This window comes from Populus alba, chromosome 1 (genome assembly GCF_005239225.2).
Source record: "Populus alba chromosome 1, ASM523922v2, whole genome shotgun sequence".
In the NCBI taxonomy this organism is placed as follows: domain Eukaryota; kingdom Viridiplantae; phylum Streptophyta; class Magnoliopsida; order Malpighiales; family Salicaceae; genus Populus; species Populus alba.
The window spans coordinates 37,320,409-37,342,774 of NC_133284.1; the positions used below are offsets into that span (position 1 = coordinate 37,320,409).

The 22,366-nt window shown below is 31.8% G+C and overlaps 3 protein-coding genes across 4 annotated transcripts; 2 read left to right on the top strand and 1 right to left on the bottom strand.

The window, feature by feature from the left end:
* Positions 1-5,073: 5,073 nt before the first annotated feature.
* LOC118042860 (uncharacterized) lies at positions 5,074-8,412 on the top strand. Its single transcript, XM_035050589.2, has 6 exons — positions 5,074-5,210; positions 5,355-5,460; positions 6,252-6,323; positions 6,679-6,845; positions 7,278-7,389; positions 7,949-8,412. The coding sequence occupies exons 2-6, from the start codon at positions 5,416-5,418 to the stop codon at positions 8,168-8,170; spliced, it is 618 nt and encodes a 205-aa protein (XP_034906480.1). The 5' UTR covers positions 5,074-5,210; positions 5,355-5,415; the 3' UTR covers positions 8,171-8,412.
* A 1,374-nt stretch (positions 8,413-9,786) lies between these two features.
* Positions 9,787-11,978, bottom strand: LOC118042859 (uncharacterized). Its single transcript, XM_035050588.2, has 3 exons — positions 11,626-11,978; positions 10,958-11,307; positions 9,787-10,182 (listed from the first exon to the last, which is right to left on the bottom strand). Exons 1-3 carry the CDS (start codon positions 11,871-11,873, stop codon positions 10,025-10,027), a joined length of 756 nt encoding a protein of 251 aa, XP_034906479.1. The 5' UTR covers positions 11,874-11,978; the 3' UTR covers positions 9,787-10,024.
* Positions 11,979-17,478: 5,500 nt separating this feature from the next.
* LOC118042858 (COP9 signalosome complex subunit 3) lies at positions 17,479-22,210 on the top strand. 2 transcript variants are annotated; one of them, XM_035050586.2, is made up of 11 exons: positions 17,479-17,719; positions 18,090-18,205; positions 18,324-18,567; positions 19,306-19,363; positions 19,466-19,555; positions 19,829-19,897; positions 20,500-20,589; positions 20,681-20,839; positions 21,035-21,156; positions 21,825-21,897; positions 21,991-22,210. In XM_035050586.2, the coding sequence occupies exons 1-11, from the start codon at positions 17,535-17,537 to the stop codon at positions 22,057-22,059; spliced, it is 1,275 nt and encodes a 424-aa protein (XP_034906477.1). In that variant the 5' UTR covers positions 17,479-17,534; the 3' UTR covers positions 22,060-22,210. The 2 variants fall into 2 exon arrangements, with proteins under 2 accessions (XP_034906477.1, XP_034906478.1); XM_035050587.2 differs by having other exon boundaries at positions 19,832-19,897.
* The last annotated feature ends 156 nt before the right edge of the window (positions 22,211-22,366 follow it).

The window sequence follows — 22,366 nt, forward strand, 5'->3', positions numbered from 1 at the left end:
TGAAACATTTTGTTGACACCTTGAGATCCCTATACGCACATATGGAAAAAAAAATCCATTAAGACCAATTACAAATCAAAGCAATGTTAAAGGAAAAAAAAAGAAAAAAAAAATTTAAGGACCAAAGAGCAAAAAGTCTTAGGTACCACAAAAAAAATAAAATCAATGTTTGAAAGAATAATGAATCTCTTCATAGGCTACATTGTTTCATTGATGCCTAATAGTTTTTTTTTTTATATATAATATAGTTAATGGTAAGAACTATACATTAACTTGTCTAGAATTCAATTTTTATAGATTAGGGATAACCACATCAATGCAGACTATAAAGCTATGAAGGTTATTGGTTGCTATGGTGATACTATTGATAGGCTTTTTTTAGGTTAAAGTTTACAACTTGAAGTCTAGTTCATGGATAAAAAATTAAGGGTTGTCCTTGTTATCATGGGTTCTAAACCTAGTTTGATGATCAACTAAAAAAGAACTTGAATTATTGGATCATTAAGTCAACTTGCTAGTCACTCAATCAACATGGATCAATTATTTTCTTAAAATAATATCATTTTGATTTATTTTTTCAAAAAAAAATGGCATTGACCCGACCAAGTCAACTAGTTCATGGCTTAACTCGGCTGGGTCAACTAGGTTTAGTTAAGTCAATGTCATTTTCAATTCAACTAGAAACTTAACTTAAGTCAAGCTTCTAATTGTGGGGTTTTTAGATTAATTTATCGAGACAAGTTTAACATATATGCTCTTTACTCTATTTTTTAGCCTGAGTATCACTGTTTTAATGAAAAGAATATGGTGTGTCTTCTAATTATATGGTTTATTATGCAGCAAGTGATACGATAAATGAAAGTATTTTTTTATTATTATTTTAGAGTTTAAGGGTTTAAGATAATACCTCAACAAAACATGATTATTTGGACAATGACCATGATTATTTTTATGTGGGAGTTTTAAGAGTGTCTATGTTTCTTTGTACTAAGAAAGGTTTACATATATAATTATAGGTTATGAAGGAATATGTTGAGAAGGATTCCTGGGCTAGGTTATGTAATGTTATTTTAGAGATTGCTAGCAATTGATCCATTTTGTTTTTTATGTTAGACCTTTAGTATTTGTAACAATTCAACTTTGTTTCTCTTTATGGTCTTCTTTTTCACTTGTATCTCTTTTTCTTATCAAGTCTCACCACATCATAGTTTATTGTAATGAGGATTCCTACAAAAATTTTAATGGTAAGCAACTATAGAGCCTTATAAATTTTCAAAATTTTGGATTTTTTCATTCTCACATCATACTAAACAAAAAGCTATTATCCAATTCCAACAGAACTTCATCCTCAAAGACCATTTGAACCAGTAAGTTGAACTTTGATGAAGTCTTATAAAAAAATCAGAAAAAAGTAGGGCTTTCGATGGTTGCATCATAGGATGTTGGTATGAATACGCTAGTCCTTGGTTGATGGGCTATACCTGAGCTTTATCTAATGGCTAGATGTTTGTCTGGAAAAAAAATCTCCTAAGAAACAAGAAACTCTTTGATGGTTAAATCAGTAAAACACAAGGGAGAGAAAATATAGAAAAAGAAAAGTATGATGAAAGTGAAAGGAATATGTATCTAAATGTAGTATAGAAGTGATTATATAGTCTAGAGTTGTTTATGTGGATGTGAATAATTCTAGCCTAGAATGGCCTGTATGTTGCTGGCTTTCAGTAGAGTTGCATGGCTTTTAATGGATAAGTGTAGCTTTATCTATAAAAATGGATAGCTTTGTATGGCGAAATTTTATAGAAGATTGTACGCCTAGACTTAGATTTCTTCCCCAATATCTAGGTGTGTTTATACACCCAGTTTTTAAAATTTCTTCATAGAGAAAAAGGTATGTGGAGAAGTTTGTTCTCACTATTTGTTGTGGAGCTAACAATCAATTGAAAAAAAATAATGTTCGTTAGTGTTATCCAATGCTTTTCACATAACAAGAAAATATTGGCTAGCCATGGTGGTCTTTGATTATTTTACCATGATGTTGTTGTTATGTCATGCGCTATTGAAACAAATTTTGTTGATGTTCAATGCCTTGGCATGGAAGATGATGTTGCACTACATAGAAAAAATTGTATACGTATAAAAAAATATTATGTGCATGAAAAGTTTGTAAGTTGAAATACATTAAGGTGTATGCCAAGCATAAAACTGAGGTGAGGTGTCAAGTTAGGCCAAAGGTTGAAATTTTAGTGGCCAAACAATGACTATAAAACAAGCTAGCCCCATTTGTTTATGTCAAGCTTGTTTGTGTGTGTGTGTTCAATATAACCAAACCCTAAACATGTTAACCCTTAGGTAGCTTCTATTATGAGATATCTCATTGTGACCCAAAACTACAACATTAAAATTATTTAATAAAACATACTATTAAAAGAGAGAGAAAGAGAGAAATGATTCATTTTTATATATTTAAAATGATATAAGTTTCCAATTGGTCTTTATATCATTAACTAGAAATATTTTATCTTTATAAAATGACTTAGTTTTCAATCTATCATTTTCTTAACTTTTTTTTTCCAACATAATATAATCAATCATGTTGATGACTCAATGTTATACCAAAAAAGACAACATCGGTGGAAAAGAAGGGGTTCATTAAAAAAAAAAAAGTATGGATAAAGAGGTTTCTAAAAAAAAAGGGGTATCGATTGTGTGTATTAAAAAAAACTCTTTTATTTGTTATGTATTTTGCATATGATTAAAATATTTATAAAACTCAAGGCCATTTATAGTGTAATATTAAGTTATATGTATGACAAAGTTCAGTTAATTTAGACAAATTTTTTAATAAAAGAATAGATTGGAAAATTGATTCAATCAAGGTTATAAAGACATATTAAAAAAATTGATTTAATAACATTTTTAGCCCTAAACTATTGGGTTGTGGTACATTGAGGTTCAATTTGGTCAATTGCCTCTTATAACTATCATGTTTTAGCCAAATACTATATTATTTTCTTGTGTTACATTGTAGATCATATAAAAAATAATTGAACATAAAAAAAATATCTAGGTGTTGCTAATATTTTTTTTTTTTAGAAAAAAATAATTGTGTGAGGATTGATACAATATAAATCAGTTGACTTGGCAAATCCAAAGACAACTGAGATGACTATAAAAATATAATCTATCTAAAAAATACATTCAAGACGATATATATATTTTTTTTAAAAAAAAATATCAAGATGAAAATATATTGAATTGACCTTAATCAATCCAAGTTAACCTGGCATATCTACAGTCATGGTTTTGATATCATGATAACCTCATAATAAAAATCAAAATAAATTATGAAAGCTTATTTTTCAATCAATCTAATGTTAAATGATGAAAAAAAAAAGAATAAAAAAAATAAAATAATCAATCTAGGTTAACCTATCAAACCACTACCTAAATCATGAGACTGAAATAACCTTATAGAAAATAAATCAAAACAAAATCAATTCTCAATAAATCTAATATTAAAGAATAAAATTGAAATAAAATATACAAATAAAAAACACAAAAAAAATGATTCAATTTAACCTAGGTTAACATATTAGGTTACAAGATTGATATAACCTTGTAAAAATCAAATTACAAAAATATGAGATAATCTAGATTAACCTACCAAACAACTATTCATGTTACAAGGCTTGGATGACCCCATAAAAAAGTAAATTGAAATAAATTTTGAAAGCATAATTCCAATCAACTCAATATCAAAGGGTGAAATTAAAAAAACAAATTAATAAAAAAGAACTAAAAATGACTTGAGTAAACTTGGGTTAACTCACTAAACCTGTATTTTAGGTCATAAGACGAGGATAACCTTATAAAAAGTAAACAAAAAAAAAACTATTGAACCTAATTCCTAATCAATAAATATTGAAAGATGAAATTTAAAAAAAAGGTAATCAAGAAAGGAAAAAAAAAAACTCGAGTCAACTAAGTTAACTCACTAAATTCGCAACTTGGATCACAATGTTGGGAAAACTCTAGAGAAAAAAAATTGAAACAAATTATGAAATTTTATCCCCAACAAACAAAATATAGAGGAATGAAATTAAAATTTTTTTTTTTTTAAAAAAAAAAGAGCAAAACAATATTGAATAGAGTCTTGTGAGATGATGCATAATAAAAGCATCACATCTTTTAATATTTTGTGAATTTTTCTCCATGTTGATCGTTATTATTAATAAAAAAAATCATTAAAATTTTTGATTTTTGGTATTTTTGAGTTGAAAATTGTCACATATGCTAATAAAATTTAAACTATTTTTAAAAATAATTTTTGTTTTTTTAGATCAAACAATATATTTTTTTAATTTTTCTTAAAAAAATAAATATTTATAAGTTTAGAAATATAGAAAATGATTTGGAATGATCCCAAACATTTTTGGAAGCAAAAAGAATCATATACATTTATTTTTAGTATTCGAAATAGTTGTGTTGTCAAATGCATAGCAACAACTTAAAATAGATTAATTTTAGAAACTCGTATATAAATATTTTGAAAACCATAATAAAGTTATATAAGTAAATTAATATAACCTATTTATATATTTTTAATAATTTATAGATAATTTTATTTTTACTTTTATGTTTTTATAATGTTATTATTTTTTTGTTTCTCAAAAAAAAAAAAAAAATAATACCAGACTTTTTAAAAAAATTAAATTTCTTATAAAAAAGGTACTACTTTTTTTTATTCATTTATAAAAAAAATTCATCTCAAAATACTAAAAAATAATTTTTTTAAAAGTGGTTTTTGATCAATGATAAAAATTAAACAAGACGAAGGGAACAATATTTATCCAAAATAAGATAATTTACAGATCAAATATATCAATTTGATAGTAAAGGCATTAATGTGCTATAACCTCAATAATTTAGTGACAAAAATTTCCAATAAACCCATAGGAAACTCAAATAAGAACTAACTAAACTATTTCTAAAAAAAACAAAAGAAAAAGAAAAAGAAACAAAGTTTGAAACAACGTTAATGAAAACATGAGTTCAAGACTGTTCTAAACTTGGGCTTTCTCTAAGCCTAGGAGGCCCTTACTTATGTAGAAAAATAAGCCGAAGCTGAAGGCCCGAAAACATTTTGCCCTGCTCAATCGCTAAGCGAGCTTCTTTCTTCTTCCACCAAACAAACCCTTCTCGTTTTCAAGGTTTCCATCTTAAACCCTTTTCTAGTTTCCTCTTTTTTTTTTTTTTTTTTTTTTTATAAGAGAAATTCACTGTTTTTGTTTCTATGTATAATTGGGTAGATCATGTATTTTGTTTTCGTACTAATACTGGAGAATGATTTGCAGTTGAGAAACGAGAAATCATCTACTTAAATAGAAAAAAAGAAAAAGAAAGAAGAACAGAGAAATGGCAAGCCAAGCTGCAGCTAGCGCTTTTAATGGCAGCATGAAGGTGCTTACTTTGATCTTTAGTGAGCCTTTTCTCTTTATGTTCCATTCCTTCATTTTCCATGGAAAATGAAGGTTCTTTTGTCACAAACTAGTTGAGAAATTAGACTTTCCTTTTCAGCACACCAAGTGTTGTAAAATGTACTATATGGATTTTAAATGCCTTTTTTTTTTTTTGTTACGATTTGATGCATATATGTTCCGCCCGCGAATGTTTTTTATGCTTGGTTTCTTTAGAGCTGCATAGTTAATCATTCAATACAGTGTATGAAAATTAGATTTTCTAGTTTATGTGTTCAATTTTTTGTTTTTTGTGGAGTGTTTTCCTGTGGAATTATTTTGACCCCTTGTTATTACCAGAACTACACTCACTATTCACTCTCCACCTCTAAATCATCTCCATAATGTGTGGCCACTCCTAATTGAGGTTGTCTTCCAAATGGATTTAGGTGGGCTGCATAGTGTTTGCATTCAATCTTAGCCTCCAAGTATATATGCCTGGCCACAAAATATTTCAATGCTGTGATGTGCGCTTCATGTCCCTAACATCTGGCCTTAGTAGATGCAGAAATGCCTTAATATGACTAAAGTTGGTACTTTAGACTTAGGATTTCGCTAATAAGAGATAAAGGAGAGGAACATTCACTTCATATACATGCTTGATGGATTCTTTGTGATGTACTTTTAGGGCGAATGACAATGCATGTGTTTAACATCTATACCTGTTGTTTTATGACTTGATAATTGGCATTGGAAATGGTAACAGAAACTGTTGTTCTGCATGTGCACTTTCAGAAAGCACATGCTGGCCTCAAACGTATCAATCTGGAAGGTCTACGGTGGAGAGTATTTGATGCCAAAGGCCAGGTGGGATCTCCCTTTTTTTCCAATATGTGTTCCAAGATATTATAGATTTATTATGGTAGGAATGTTTTCCTTGTTAGGCAACTTGTAAGGGGAAATAAGATAATACTTGGATTTCAATGCCAATACTTCTCTTTCTTCCTACCCTCATCTGGGAAATAAAAAAAGGGCCCATGAGTTAATTGTTTGTGAAACAAGTTGGGCAGGGGGAAGTTGTAGGATTTAGTGAAGGAAATGGTCCACCGATTCTTTTTTCATGAAGATGCATTATCATGCTGGATTTGAACTGGTTTATACTGCCTTTCTTATTTTTTAGTTCTCTAAGTTTGAAATTGTGACAGTACCCCCTTTTTTATAGGTTCTTGGAAGATTAGCATCTCAAATATCAACAGTTATTCAAGGCAAGGATAAGCCAACTTATGCTCCTTATCGTGATGATGGTGATATGTGCGTTGTGCTTAATGCAAAGGATGTCTGTGTTACGGGGAGAAAAATGACGGATAAGTTTTACCGCTGGCATACAGGGTATCATAACATTTTCCTATTTCTGACTTCCAAGTTAATGTAGAATGTGGGATTTCAAGAGGACAAGTGATCAACTGTCATCTTTTCTGATTTTCACACTCTGAAAACCAAAGTTTTCATGTAATATAAAATAGCATAAGAAAATAAATGATCTCATGGTGGTCCCTTAATAGCTGGGAAATTATTTATCAGTCACTCTAATTAAATCTCCTTGTAATCGAAGATGAGTAAACATTTTTAAAGAGTAATATGAAGTCTTCATGCACATCTTTTTAACTGACAATGAAACAAAGATAGTTTTGTGTTCCAATTTTGATATGTAGAGAGGGACCAAATGCAATTTCTGATATAGTCTATAGTCTTGCAATGCTGCTAAGCTTATCCCATTCTTGCATTGAAGTCCTGTGTTGATTGATTATATGTTTTCTGTAGGTATATAGGCCACCTCAAGGAAAGGAGTTTAAAAGACCAGATGGCCAAGGACCCTACAGAAGTCATCCGAAAAGCTGTTTTGCGTATGCTTCCAAGAAACAAATTGCGTGATGTGCGTGTTATACCAGCCACATTATATTTGTTTGAAACATTACTCTTTTCAGTTTTTTGACATTTTTTCTTCTGTTGAAATGTTTGATTCTCAATATTTTTCCTTCTTTCCTCTCACGTACAGCCCCCCCTCCCCCCCCCCAAAAAAAAAAAAAATAATATATATATATAAAAGAAAAAAAAAAAACTAAAGTGCATCTATAGGGATACTTGTTTTAGTAAGGATAGCATTTGTCGTACGTGATTTGAGTGTAGTTGATGATTCTCTTTTGTGGTTCTGAAATGCAGTTACACAGGAGGATTAAGACACCTTTGATGCTTTTCTTCCATCTAGAAAAATTATTGTATGTGATTTGGCCCACGATGGAATGAAACGAAAATAATAATAATAATAATGAATTTTCTCACTGCTGTAAGCACTGCCAATAAAAGTAGAGTTTCAACCTTGCCTTTATTTATTTGTTTGAGCAGGCATTGGCTTTATTAATTTTAAGCATTTATCCTGAAATATCTGTTACCTGTGATAAAACTGTCTTGACAGTATTAATTTTTGCATGCAGGATAGAGATAGGAAACTGAGGATTTTTCCTGACAGTGAGCACCCCTTTGGTGATCAGCCAGTTGAAGCATATGTGATGCCTCCCAGAAAAGTGCGAGAAATGCGACCTCGTGCTCGAAGAGCCATGATTCGAGCTCAGAAAAAGGAAGAGCAACTGGAACAGGCCGGTAATGATAAGAGAAAAGGCAAGAAGAGAGAAGTTGAAGCAGATTTGACCGAGTGAAAAGTGGGCAGAGCTTATTTCCATATCTGACAGTTAAAGCGTTCTTATTTTGCATCTAACAACCCTAATGTGGTCAACTGGTCATGGATCACCAGCTGCTTCAGCATTTCTTGCCTGGCTCTTGTCATTCCTTTTAGGTTTACAGACATTGTGAACCCATTTTAGTTTCCGCTGTCTAAAGTTTCTCAATGGGAAATGAAGATGAAGCTAATGGACCCTTTGGCCTGTTGGAAGTCCTCAAATTTTCTTTTTGTTGCTTCATAACTCTTGACCATTGTGCGATGAAAAGATGAATGTTACAAGGTTAGCCAATAAGAGCATGGTGGGAAATGAGCAAATGAACAAGAAATTAGAGTGGATATTACACATCATTTAGGTCACGTAGACATTCATGCAGTATAGGCGGGGGCAACAGCAGGAAGGTCTCAGTAATTAGCCATCCTTGTGCATTGTCGGTGAAGCTTGAAAACTTATGGAAGCCCCGTACTGACCAAAGCAATGACTGTCCTTGTAACGAGTATACATACATAAATGTCGACACACACGGAGAATCCAATAGCTGCGATGACACAATTGCACTTGTAAGAGTCTTTGGTTGAGATCAGTGCTCTGTGGACAATTCCACAGCCATCTCAAAGCACCTAGAATATCAGCAAATAAACTCTGAAATCAGTTCCTCTGACTCCTAAGAGAAATCAGGAAAAAAAAAAAAAAGGAAAAAAAAAAACAGCAACAGGGAAAACCATTGCAGCTACAAATTTCAACCGCAACAAACCCAATGGCTAAAAAACAAAACAACAAACCGATCAGTTCAACTAAACGCAACCAGAAAACCAGCACCTTAGGGCCGCCACAGACGATAGTTTTCATCTGCATAGGCTGGAGTCCAATATGAGCAAAACAATCAAGGCAGCCTCATAATTACAACCGGCAGAATTTCTTGAATAGAGGATAGCCATAACTAATACGATAACCACTGGCATATGAGATGTTCAACCACAACTTGCTCAAAACTCAGATAGCAGAAACAGAGCACCAATGAAGTCCAAACACACAGGAGGGCACTGTGGCAGGACTTCTATAATGCAGGATCACCTGTCACAAAAGCATCCATCAAGTCAGCAGCTCTAACATAGCATTTCACTGTTGTTTTGCCTTGGTCTGTATTTATGCTTTTGAATACGTACATTCAACTTCCTGCACAATATACAACCCCGCGCTAGAGCGAGAAGTTTCATGCAATTGTCTGCGGATTTTTCTCAACCTTTCCATGCATGCATCATTGGCATTCAAGGCCTCCCAATTCTTTATTGTTGACAATACGTGACTTTAAATTATATAACGGGAAAATTACTCATCCCCTTCGAAGGTTGGGGCATTGAGGTGATATTATATGAGAAGGTAATTTTTTTTATTTTTATCAAAATTTAAAATTATGCAGACCTGCTATGTAAAGTATAATTTCAGAAACTACAAGGGAAAAGGGAAATTGCGTGGATAGTCAAGGTAATTTTCCCTTGTATAAATAAGAAAACTCTCCTAGAAAGGACTGAAACCAATGAAAACGGCGAGGAGCAATATTTTTAAACTAAGCTTAAAGCTTGAATGAAAATTGATTGCAGACAATTAAATAAATACTTTCAAACAAAATTCTTACAGAGTAATAAATATCTTCAAACTAAATTTTCAATATCAACACATCTTGGTTTCAGAAGACTGACAAACCAACAAGCTTGATTGTGAAACAACAAATATCCAAAAAGCAAAGAAGTTACACTGCTTGCATACAACACAACTTTCTTTCTCTCCCTCGCAGAAACACAAAAGAGGAGGGGAGAGGAAAAGCTAAAAGTCCTAATCACTTGATGATCCATCATCATCTTCATGCTCCTTCACAACCTTCTCAATGAGCTTCCTCCGAACTCCTTCAATCACAGAATCTCTTGATCTATCAGTTCCACCCTGACCATCATTTAGTACAGGATCTGATTGGCAGAGAACTAAGGCAACACCTAGTTTGAAAGAAAAAGAAGAAAAATTGGCAGTATCAGGATAACAGGTGGGATAATAATAATAAAAGGGGGGGGGGGGATAGTCATCTGTTGCTACATGTCCTGCCAAGAGAATCCTCTCATGATCTTAAATCTAACAACGCTTTCATCCAGGAATTTTTTTTTATAAAAAAAGATTTTACACTGAAAGAGGAACTTTGATTTCTACCTTCTATACTATTTCGACCTCAGGCATTTTGTGACGTAATCATCATTGCAAGACCAGATAGAAATATGTATTGTATTATGCTTATCTCTATTTAGTACAAAGCATGGAAAACAAGGTCAAAAATCAATCATGCCACTTACTAGGGGTGCTCACAAAAATTAAATATTCAGAAATGGCATCGCTCAAACATCCATAGCTTAGATTTAAAAATGCATTTTGCATAAAAACTGCAAAATCTATTAAGTCTCATAAAAATGTTTCATTCATTTTGGTTCACTAGAAAGTTCATTGTCGATCTTCCAGAATTTCCTTTCCTAGACAAATCAGTATATGACATCATGGAGAATTACAATCACTAGACCACATAAGATTTTATAAATACAGGATATTCTCGCAGAACATGCCTGAAAACTTTATTCGTAAACACTCATGAAATAATTTTTAGATTTAGGGGATACAGGTGTTATAACAAAAGCTGATAAAATGAAAAGGAAGCACCAAACAACAGAAAGCACAGATCTTAAGCACTCAAAAACAACAGATCAGAGGCCAAACATGAGAAATTACCTTCAGGCGTGCATCTCCGTCCAAAACTCCTTAATCCGGCATAGTTAGCTTTCACAGCACCATTATTATAAACCAACAAAGTAGGAAGATTATGATCAGGATAATTCGGTATACAATCAGTAGACACAATCTTAACAAACTTTGTCCCTGGATATTTCACTGCCAATTCTTCCAAACATTTCATAAGCACACCACATTCCGCATACCCATCCTTATACAAAAGCACCACAACCCAAACATCCGGACCTGCCTGCGACACTTCCCTCACAAAATCCGAACCCGATATCGGCACCACTGATCCAAACCTCACAGTCTTTGTAGCCTCCCTCATTTCTGTCAATCTCTTCTTCCTATTAGGAAAAAAAAAAACTTTGTATTAAATTTCAGCGACAATCAGTCAAAATCAAAGTTTTTTTCCCCTAGAAAAATCAAAAACAACTTAGCTTGCAGACACATTCTTACAATAGCAAGAGTAGATCTTTTGCCAATCTTCTGTCTTTTAACAACAAAAAAAAACATAAATAAAAAAATCTTCTAGTCCGAATTACCCACTCAGCATAGAGTAATCCTAAATCCCAATGCATGTAATTTTTTTTTTTCAATGATTCGAAACCCTAGACAGAAACAGCAAGAAAAACTTAGTTGAATGAATTGATAAAAAAAGGGACCTGTATTCTTGGAGGAAGCGGTCGTCATCGAGATCGAGATCATCTTCAAGGAACTCAAGTTCCTCTTCAGTTTTGGAATCAATAAAGGATTTGTCTTTAGGGATAGAATCTTGATCAGAAGCTGGAGTGAAAGGCGGTGGCTTAAAAGCAGGTGGTTTTTCTGGCAAGTTTCCAAGCTTTCTCTGTATATCATCCCATTGTGTTGAAGCTCCTTCTACATCCTTGTACACAAAATGATAATCTCCCATTTTCTCTCGATCTCCTCTCCTCTCTTCTCTTCTCTAATAAACACAATCCCTTTTTATTTTCTCCGGTTTAAAGCCGTAAATAACTGTCTCTATCCCTTCGATTCCTTTTAATTTTGTTACTTGAATTTAATATTCTTACAAGACCTAAATTCGAAGCTTTTAGTCCTCAATTTCTCAAAACAAACATCTTTAGTCCTTATATTAAATCGTTCTATCAACCAGATCCCTACATGTCAAAAGGTAACCATCCCCCAATTGAGATCACAAAACTACCCATTCCCCCCCCCACACACACACACACATATATATTAATTGTTATTTCAAAATAAATTTATTTAATTATGTTTTATATTGATTTAATATTTTATTAATATATAACTCCCAAAGTCATCATGTTCCAAACTTGATTGACATTAGGCGGAGACGAGAGCTGCGTTGTCATGCATCAAAGGAGAAACAATGTTCCTTTTTCAGGATAAAGGTAATTTACTGGTACCCATACTATTTTGGGTATCAATTATTAGGCTCAATTCTAGCCCAAAATGTTTAGTTGTATTTATATTAGCAATAGCACGCGATACGGGCGGGGTGAGATTTCAAGGTATTTTTAAATCAAGAAAAGAATGTATTGGTATTGTAAATGTATCTTCTTTTACCGCAATTAAATTTAATTAAGAATTGGCAAGTTGATAAACGAAATACAATGAGAATTAAAAAAAAAAAAACTAATACACTGTAAAATAAGTTGTGAATATCAATTAAATACAATAACAAAAATGTTAAAAAATAGATGCATGTTCCATCTCATGATGTAGAGTTCTCTTCAGATTTATATTTTATTTAATTATGTGTCTATAAAATGGATTCTCATCACAAATGTAATATTTAAATCTTGTAGAGAAATGATAATTGTTATTATAAATTTTTTATTTTTATTTTTATTATTAATATTAATATTAATATCTTTTTAATTTATCTTTCTCTATCCATGTTGTTTATTGTATATAACGATGAGTAATTAAAACCAACGTTGAAAAGAAAATAACAAATTTAAATAGCTCTAAAAGTATCATTTTAATCCAATCCACTTTTCTTAATGCGTGCTTTTTTATAAAATAAATTTTTATTAGAAGTTTTGTCTTTTAAATAAAAAAATTATTATAATATTAAAAAAACAAGCTTTAATAAAATAAAATAATAAATAATAAATTCATAATTATGATGTGAATGTACTAAAAAGATATAAAAAAAAACTAATATCAAGAAAAACCGCCAACATTTTAAATTTTGATTTTTAAATTTTTTTAAAAAAATTTCAAGCTTTGAAAAAATAACCACCAACATTTTAAATTTTAAAATTTTAAATTTAAAAAAACAATGACCGCCAATATTCTAAGATTTCAAAATTAAAAAAAAAAAAAAAACAATCCATCTATAAATATTTTCATATAAACATTTTTTCTCATCATTTTCTTCTCTTCAATATTTTTTATATTTCATTAAAATTCATCATGAATTATTCTAATTTTAATTTTTATGATGCTTTTGATTTTGATGATGACACTCCCATGTTCGCCTTTCAAGTTGCTATCGTTGTGGTTACTGAAGAAGAATCGAATAATCAAGAGCAGAGAACAGGGTATTGTGGCTCTATTCTTGGTCACAATATTGTCAATCGTAATAGAAAGGAAGGTGAGTTAAGTCTATATAATGATTATTTTACTGAAAATCCTAAATTCATTGAAAGTCAATTTTGAAAAAGATTTAGGATGAGTCGTCGTCTTTTTCTTCGGATCGCAAATGCAGTGGAAGCTCACAATCCATATTTCAAACAAAGGACAAATGTTCTTGGTGTTCTTGGTTTATCTTGCTTTCAAAAGGTAACTGCAGCTCACAAGATACTTGCATATTGTATTCCTGCAGATCTTATTGATGAATATTTTCGAATTGGCAAAATCACTGCGATAGAAAGTCTTAGAGCTTTTGTCAAAGCAATCGTAGAAGTTTTTGATGATTGGTATCTAAGGGCACCAAATGAGGTTGATATCTGTCGATTATTATCAATTGGAGAGTAGTGTGAATTTCCAAAGATGTTAGAGAGCATTGGCTATATGTATTAGAAATGAGAGAAATGCCCAATTGCATGGCATGCGATGTATACTGGTCATTGTCGTGAACCAACTATAATTCTAAAGGTGGTGGCTTCACAAGATCTTTGAATATGGCATGCCTTTTTTGGAATGCTTAAATCATTAAATGATATTAATGTTCTTGATCGGTCACCTATCATCGCTGCACTTGCTAAAGGTTGTACTGCTCTTGTCAATTATACAATTAATGGGTATGAATATACAATGGGATACTATTTAGCATATGAGATTTATCTTAATTGGTTAACCTTTGTTAAGACAATCCCAAGACCATTATAAGCAAAGAGAAAATATTTTGTAAGCAAGCAATAGTCTGCAAGAAAGGATGTGAAGCGGGCATTTGGGGTGCTCCAATCTCGTTTTGCAATTTTACGTGGACCTGTTCGATACTGGGATGAAGAAACGCTTGCAAATATTATGAAAAGCTTGCATAAGAATGTATAATATTATTATTAAAGATGAAGAAGCAATGAATCTTGGATTTGACCATGAACGTGAAGTCAATTCTTTTATATCAATGTTACATGGTGAAGTATCAGAACTACATGATTTTCTTCAAACTCATAATCGAATCAGGGATAGAGCAACTAGCTCTCAACTACAATAAAATTTGATTGAATAATTGAGGGAACTATATGGCAACGAGTAGAATCATTAGATTTGACTTCTTATGTTATCATAATTTTCAAGTTTTTAAATTTTTTTCATTATTGTTGTTATCTTTTAAGTTAATTAATCATACTTATTATTGTTAAGTGTTACAAGAAATTCAAAAAAGTATTATGAATTGATATCAATTTTATAACAATATATTTAAAATAACCAAGAAGTTTATACATATTTAATTAAAAATACATTACGTTACAATAAATCAATCAAGTTAATTAAAAAGTAAACCTCCTCTTTTGCATAATTTCTAACTTTCTATTTTGAAAATACGCTACAGAAATTGGATCCAAATTAGAAATATCCATTTTCATAATTGTTCTTCTTTCCCATTCCTGTCCAATTATTGTTTCTTTTGACTTTGTTGAATCATCATGGCTTGTTGCTCTAAAATAAGTTTCCTATCTTGTTTCTTCCAATCCTTAATTTCAATTAGAGTATCCCTGAATTGTTATAAGAGATTTGTTATAGTTACCTCCCCAACTTTATCTTTTCCATGTCTACGTTTAAGTCATTTCTTTGCAGTCTTTTGACCAATTGGTCTATCTTGATAAATTAATGGTTCACTATCTTCTCCTAAACTAACAGAATCAGGGGTAGATGGAGTTGATGAAGTCGGACTTGCATTGACATGACTTTTTTGTTTCTGCTTGACCTTTGATGTTGACTTACACGCTCAAATTGTCATTTGGATTCTTTTATTAAGATAACACAACAATGTTCTAGTTGAAATCGTTTGCCAATACAAGAAGTATACATTTGCCGAGCATCATTAATCTGATAAAAAACTAAAGAAATTCAATAATGTTAAAATATGTGTTAAATAATTTAACATGAAAATGAATATTAAAATTATCCTTGATCTTTGATCATTCCACTTTGCTGACGATTTTCAATTTGAGTAACAAATCCAACAAATTTACCGACTTCTCTATTTATTTCTTGCCATCTACTTGAGATACTTATTTGGGAACGATTATTCAAGTTTCCTCCATTATCTACAAAGTATGCATATACTCGAGCCCATAATTGTTTTGTTTGTTGTTCAACTCTTGTAATTGGATCATTTCTTGTATTTAATAATGTAGAGACAAGTAAATAATCTTCTTCTAGTGAGAAATTTTTACTTCTTTGTGATTTTTTTTTATTGTATGGACATTTAAATTTGAGTATGTTAAGTCATTAATTAATTGATTAGAATCACTTAGTTGAGAGAGAATATCTTCTAACTCGCTCATAAGAAAGTTGGTAAAAAAGCTTGGAAAATTTGAATCCATCTACATTAAAAAACTAAAGTTAAAACCTTATAAAAGAATGTAAAGGAAGTTCACATTCAATGTCTAGCAATTTTGTAGTTTCCATACATATGAATTAATAATAAGAATTGCTTTCTACTTGTTCCAATATTAATCTAGTCATACAACCATTATAATTTGATCATTTTTTGGAACTAAAAAAGGATTGATATACTGGTTTAGTTACATTTTTAGCAAGATAAAATATAATTGACCTTAAATTAAAATAGGCAATCAAAAATAAATTTAAGATATGTCACTCCATGTCTTTATCAATATCAGCTACCATCATTACTTTCTTTCAATTTTGTCAAAGATAACAATATAAATAAAAATTGTCTTCCTTAACCCATATCAAAAACATAAAATAACAAAAAAATAAAAATCATCACAAATAGCAAATTAACAACAAAAAGGTCTCAAGAATCAAGAGATGCAAAAGAAAAAAAAATATAAAAAGTCTTTAAGCAAACATACCTTTTGATTTCAGCTAATTAACACAATCGATGTTATTAATTAACCGGGGGATAATTGATTCTTGTTTTTCTAAATTAAAAAAAAAAGGGTGAGGCATAATGCAGGTTTTGAATTTTGCAGGTAAGTTTTCTAAATTATGTTATGCTTTTAAAAGAAAAAATTAAACGTTGTTTTCTTCCTTTTGTTCGTTCTGCTTTTAAAAGAAAAAAAATTAACGTTGGCAAACATATACAAAATAAAAACGTTGACCAACAAATATAAATCAACTGAAAAAAACAGTAATCAATACTGTTATTTACTTTTGTTTTTTGCTATAAAAAAATGTAGAAATGACAATTATTGAGTTCAACATCTATTTTTAGCTATCTATTTAGCTAACCGGTTGGAGTGTATAAAAACAAACATAAAAAGCTAAAAATACAACATTTTCCTTTTACCTGTTCTTTTAGTTGCCTCGTTCGAGATGCTCTTACCTAGATATTCAATGTGCCAATCGTTTGCCTTCTTCTCCGATCACCCAATATGGCTTTATAAAATGAAAAAATAGTATTTAAATTTTTGGTCTAAAAACTTAGATCTCAACTATTTTTTTTACCAAAAATATATATATATATATCCAACGAACCAGTATAATATCATTTCTAACAGCAAAAACATATTATAACAAGTGTAAAAACTCAAAATCAAATAATTTTATTTTAAAATCTTGATTTACTTTTCAATATATCAATGAAGGGGGAATCATACATTAAGATTGATGTATTGGGAAATAGGAACGCACCGAGCTTGTTCAAATTTTTCAAGAAACTTTCTCCAGTCAATCTTATCTCAAGATCCAAAAATCAAAATGTAGAAAGAGTGAAGTCTGGGACCAGAATAAAAAATCAATACATAAGAGAGACCAAATATAAAAATACTTAAACTTGAGGGCTCAAAGTGTAGATTTACAGGGCGTATCGAACAGTAAACATGGGAAAAAGATTGTGAAGTATTATAAATATCAAATTATCTTTATGTTTGGTTTATTTAATTATTTAATTAACTGATTGAAAACGAAGAAATAGATAGAGACGATGGCTACGCTAGAATCGCTGGTGGCGCAAATCCAAGGGCTATCAAGCAGCGCTGGGGATTTAAGTTTGTTGTTGACTCACTTGAAACAAGCAGATGAGTTTCTGCACAATGAGTCTACTCGGCTTTTGCCTTTTCTAGAACAGCTCGACCCGACTCTTCACTCTCTTGGTTATCTTTATATTTTGTGAGTAGCAGCATTATTCTTTCCTTTCCTTTCTGTTTTTTTTTTCCTTTTAAATTTGTGCAATCTGATATGCTTAGGGTTTTAGTTTGTTAAATTATTATTATTATTATTAGGGTTTTGTGGGTATGTAATATTGTTGTGTGTTTTTGAGATATTTTTACTGCTTGGAAAAGGGAAATTTAGGAAGTATTGTGTCTTCGTTGCGATAGAATTGGATGATTGTTGAAATTTAAGAAAGATGAGGTTCTTTATTCAAATTGATACGGTTAGGAAAAAAAAAAAAAAAGGGTGTGATATTATGTTGATTTAGTGTAGAGAATGGGTTACTCTTGTGGGATTTTTTGTTTGAACTTGTGTATGTGGGTGGCAGAGAGGCATGCACTTCTTGGCCAGTTACCAACGAGCAAGCGAGAAGACTGGTTTTGATCCTTTCCAGGTTTCTCACATCTTGTGTTGCAGATCAGATTCGTTTGGCGCCTGAAAAGTGTACCAATCTTTCTTCACTCTGGATTAAATTTAAAATGTGTTTGATTTGTGTGTATTATCTTGTAGTATTGTTTTTCAATGCACTTAATTGATGCTAGTTATCTTTTTGAGTTGGTAGTCATCGCTGTCTGTAAGAGTTTCAAAGACCAAGTGCTGATGCTTGAGGCACCTATCCGTGGTGTGGTACCTTTGCTGGAAGCTGTGAAAAAGCTACGCTCCTCCGAACATTTGACTACTCTGCATCCAGATTTTCTTCAACTTTGTTTGTTGGCAAAGTGCTATAAAACTGGTCTTTCCATTCTGGAGGATGATATTTTTGAAGTTGATCAACCAAGGGATTTTTATCTCTATTGTTATTATGGGTGACTTGCTCTCCTTGCTGCTAGACCTTCTGTGTACTGTTTCATTTGATGTCATTGTTACTTTCATTATGCTAAGCTGCTTTGCTTGTGATCTCCTGCTGTTCAGTTAATTATTATTGTGTCTGGTTTCTCTTTGTTTGTGATGTCTTTAGTTGCTCTGTGTCAAAGTGATAATCATTAGCCTCGTAGGATTTCTTGTTGTTCATACGGCTCATACTTTGAAGATCATTATTTGTTTAAACCAATCAATGGATGGCATTTGCTACACTTTTATTTTTTACGTATGCATTTTAAATTAGCAATTTAGTTTACTAACAAGAAACATAATAATTTGTGCTTGTCTACTGAATAGTTAGCATTTTTACTATTTTTGATAATTATGTAATTCAACCATGCCAGGATTGCTTTTTAGCTAAGCTAAGGTTAGAACATCTGCATGGTAGTTAGTTGTATTCCCATGGAGGAGCCTGAATCTTAATTCCCTTGGAGCCTCTTTAGACTTCAATGGGTTTGCTGGTGTGCCAAAACCCTTGAGTCTTAAAATGGTGAAATCAAGAATTTCTCAGTTCACAGCAAATAAGCAGACGTGAAAAGACATGGGAGTTTCATGCTTTTGATTGTTAGATAGCCTTAACCTCTCCCAGATACAAATCATTTAAGCATCTTGCAGCCAATTTGTTATCACTCATATAGACGAGGAATTTCTTTGAGTGCATCTAACATTTGACATCATGACAGGGGGATGATATGCATTGGACAAAAGCGTTTTCAGAAAGCACTGGAGCTTCTACACAATGTATGTGATCTAGTTATGATCTGTTCATCCACTTTGGCTATTCAATAATATTGTAATGGTTTGACTTTATTACTGTTCCTAATTGCATCAAACTCATTTCAGGTTGTGACTGCTCCTATGTCTTCTATAAATGCTATAGCTGTTGAAGCATTCAAAAAATATGTATTGGTTTCTCTAATTTACAATGGACAGGTATGCCGTGTTCTTTTGACATTTACCAAATGAATTTGGGATGCAAGGTTATTCAGAAAGATAGCATACTCTTAGGAGCTGTTTCTTGGAAATTGAATGATGCTTGTGTGTGCTTACAAGTAATTAGTTTTCTAAGGTCATGTTTTTCTTACTCCAGTATTATTCTTCATTGGCTTGGATGTGCATCCTGACAAGCTTCGACACCCCAAGATCATCTATAATTCATTTCTCGTTTAATGTCTTTGAAACATCATTTTATGTTTCTTTTTTTAGCAGTTCTCTACCAGTCTACCTAAGTACACTTCTTCAGCAGCTCAGAGGAATCTAAAGACCATATGTCAGGTAATTTCAAATTTATGTTGTACATTGCTGGAAGTTTTTTGTTTAATTGATTTATAGTTTTTGCATTAGTACTTTAATCAGCCAGGGTCATTGCATCCTTGAGAAAAAAATTGAGGAGTTGCTTAACTGAATTTGTGACATAGCTTGCAAAAACAATAGAACCATAATTATGCTTTTTTATGTGTGAGTGGATAGTGTGAGTGGAAAGTAAGCACCATTTTTCTTTCTTTTTAAGTATGCATTTAAAAAAAAGACCTTTCTCATGAACCTAAACTTATCATGCGACTACCCAGCTTCCTATGATGGAATTCTAGTGTAATTTGCCCAAATGAAAGCTGCATTCACCATGGATATGCTTGGTTGAATCTATTTTAAGATGATATGTTCCATATTGATCTCTGAGGTTCTCTTATGTCTATCAAATGAAATAAATGGAAATTCTTTATTCTTTTTTAGTGAAATATTTGTTGTTTACACCATCAACAGTGTTTGTGTCTTTGCATGCAGAATTGTTTTGCAATCATATAGATATATGCAGGTGAGATTTGAAGTTTTAGTTGGGTTCTACTCTCTTAACACGTTTATGTTTACCCTTTGAGCAGCCCTATATAGAATTGGCAAATACTTATAGCATTGGAAAAATTTCAGAATTAGAGTCATACATTCAGACAAACAGAGAAAAGTTTGACAGCGTGAGTCTACAAGCACACATTTCACATTTTCACTTCCTAAGACAAATAAGATCTCTTCATCATCTAAAATTGGCTCTATCTTCTTTTTCAGGACAATAATCTTGGATTGGTGAAGCAGGTTGTATCATCAATGTATAAGAGAAACATTCAGAGATTGACCCAAACATATTTGACTCTTTCCCTCCAAGATATTGCGAACACTGTGCAACTCAGCAGTCCAAAAGAGGCAGAAATGCATGTGCTTCAAATGGTAGTACCTCATGCAATTATCTCTGATGTTAAGCACACAGCATTTTCACACACACACACACACATATATATATTATTTTTTTCATTTCTTGTGTGATCCATTTACTGCAAAATACTTATAGTAACTTGATCACTAATAGTGCACACCTATATCTTATACCATAATACAAATTAACATTTTTATTTCAAATTGTAGATCCAAGATGGTGAGATATATGCAACAATCAACCAAAGAGATGGTATGGTTAGATTCTTAGAGGATCCGGAGCAATATAAAACCTGTGAGATGATTGAGCATATTGATTCTTCTATTCAGAGGTACAGTAGCTGGAATTTTAAATTGTTATTTATAAGTGAAATACTTTCATTCTGCCAGTAGTTTCCAGTGAAAAATATTTGGGGATAAAATTGAACCTGCTCTAATGGCCATTGCTACAATCAATGTCAATAGTCTTAGACCTGCACCCTCAGACCTGCAACCTGAGGGTGCAGGTTGAGTCTTGTGAACAACTACACCATGCCCATGTGATGAAAATTGGACTATCTGCAAGTACCCGCTCTCAAATTTCCACTTCAATGGAACCATAACCGTGTACTCATCTGTTAACACTGAGCAGTATGTTTACCTTGAAGGAATTGTAATTATGGAACAAAATCTCATAAATCTACTTAAGCACATAAGAGCTATATAGATGTCTTTGTCAAAACTGGATTGAAGTCTCCATAATTTTATTTTATTTTATTTTCTCTTAAGAGTATATTGATTGACCTTTGAATAGATCATGATAAACTCACTATTTGTGCTTTGCATCTGATGGTTCGGTAAACCATAAATATAAATTGCATTATGTTATTTTCACAGTAATAAATGACAGGATAAATGACTTTCAATATCCAGCCAAACCTATTTACTAGATTGTAGCTGCATTTCAGTCTCGATGAATATTTTGGTAATTCCTTATCTTCCACCATGTTTGTTATACTAGGATAATGACACTGTCAAAGAAGCTGACCGCAATGGATGAACTCATATCATGCGATCCTTTGTACTTGGCAAAGGTGAGCTTATTACATCGATTCGTGTAATACATATAAGCTGAGCTTGTTTAGGTTATAGTGTGCACTAACCAGTTTGTTCCTGTGTTTGTCTAGGTTGGAAGAGAGCGTCAGAGATTTGACTTTGATGATTTTGACCCTGTTCCACAGAAATTCAACATATAAGGGAAATTGGAGGATTGTGGACTGCAAGTGATATTTAATTGAGAATGATGCTATGTTACTGCCTATAACACTCTATGTTTAAAGAGATGGAAAATTTAAACCCTTGTTTCACTTGATAAAAAAAAGGACAAGCGATGTCAAATTCTTCTTCTTTTTGTGCCTCATTTCTTTATATTTTTCATGTGGAGGTTTGGGGTGGACAGGAATCCTGATACACTGTTGAGTTTGCCTCTACCTGGTGTTTGTTGCCAGGATGAGAAATCAACAGAACTGAATTCTCATGACTGCAAACATATAATCTGTGGAA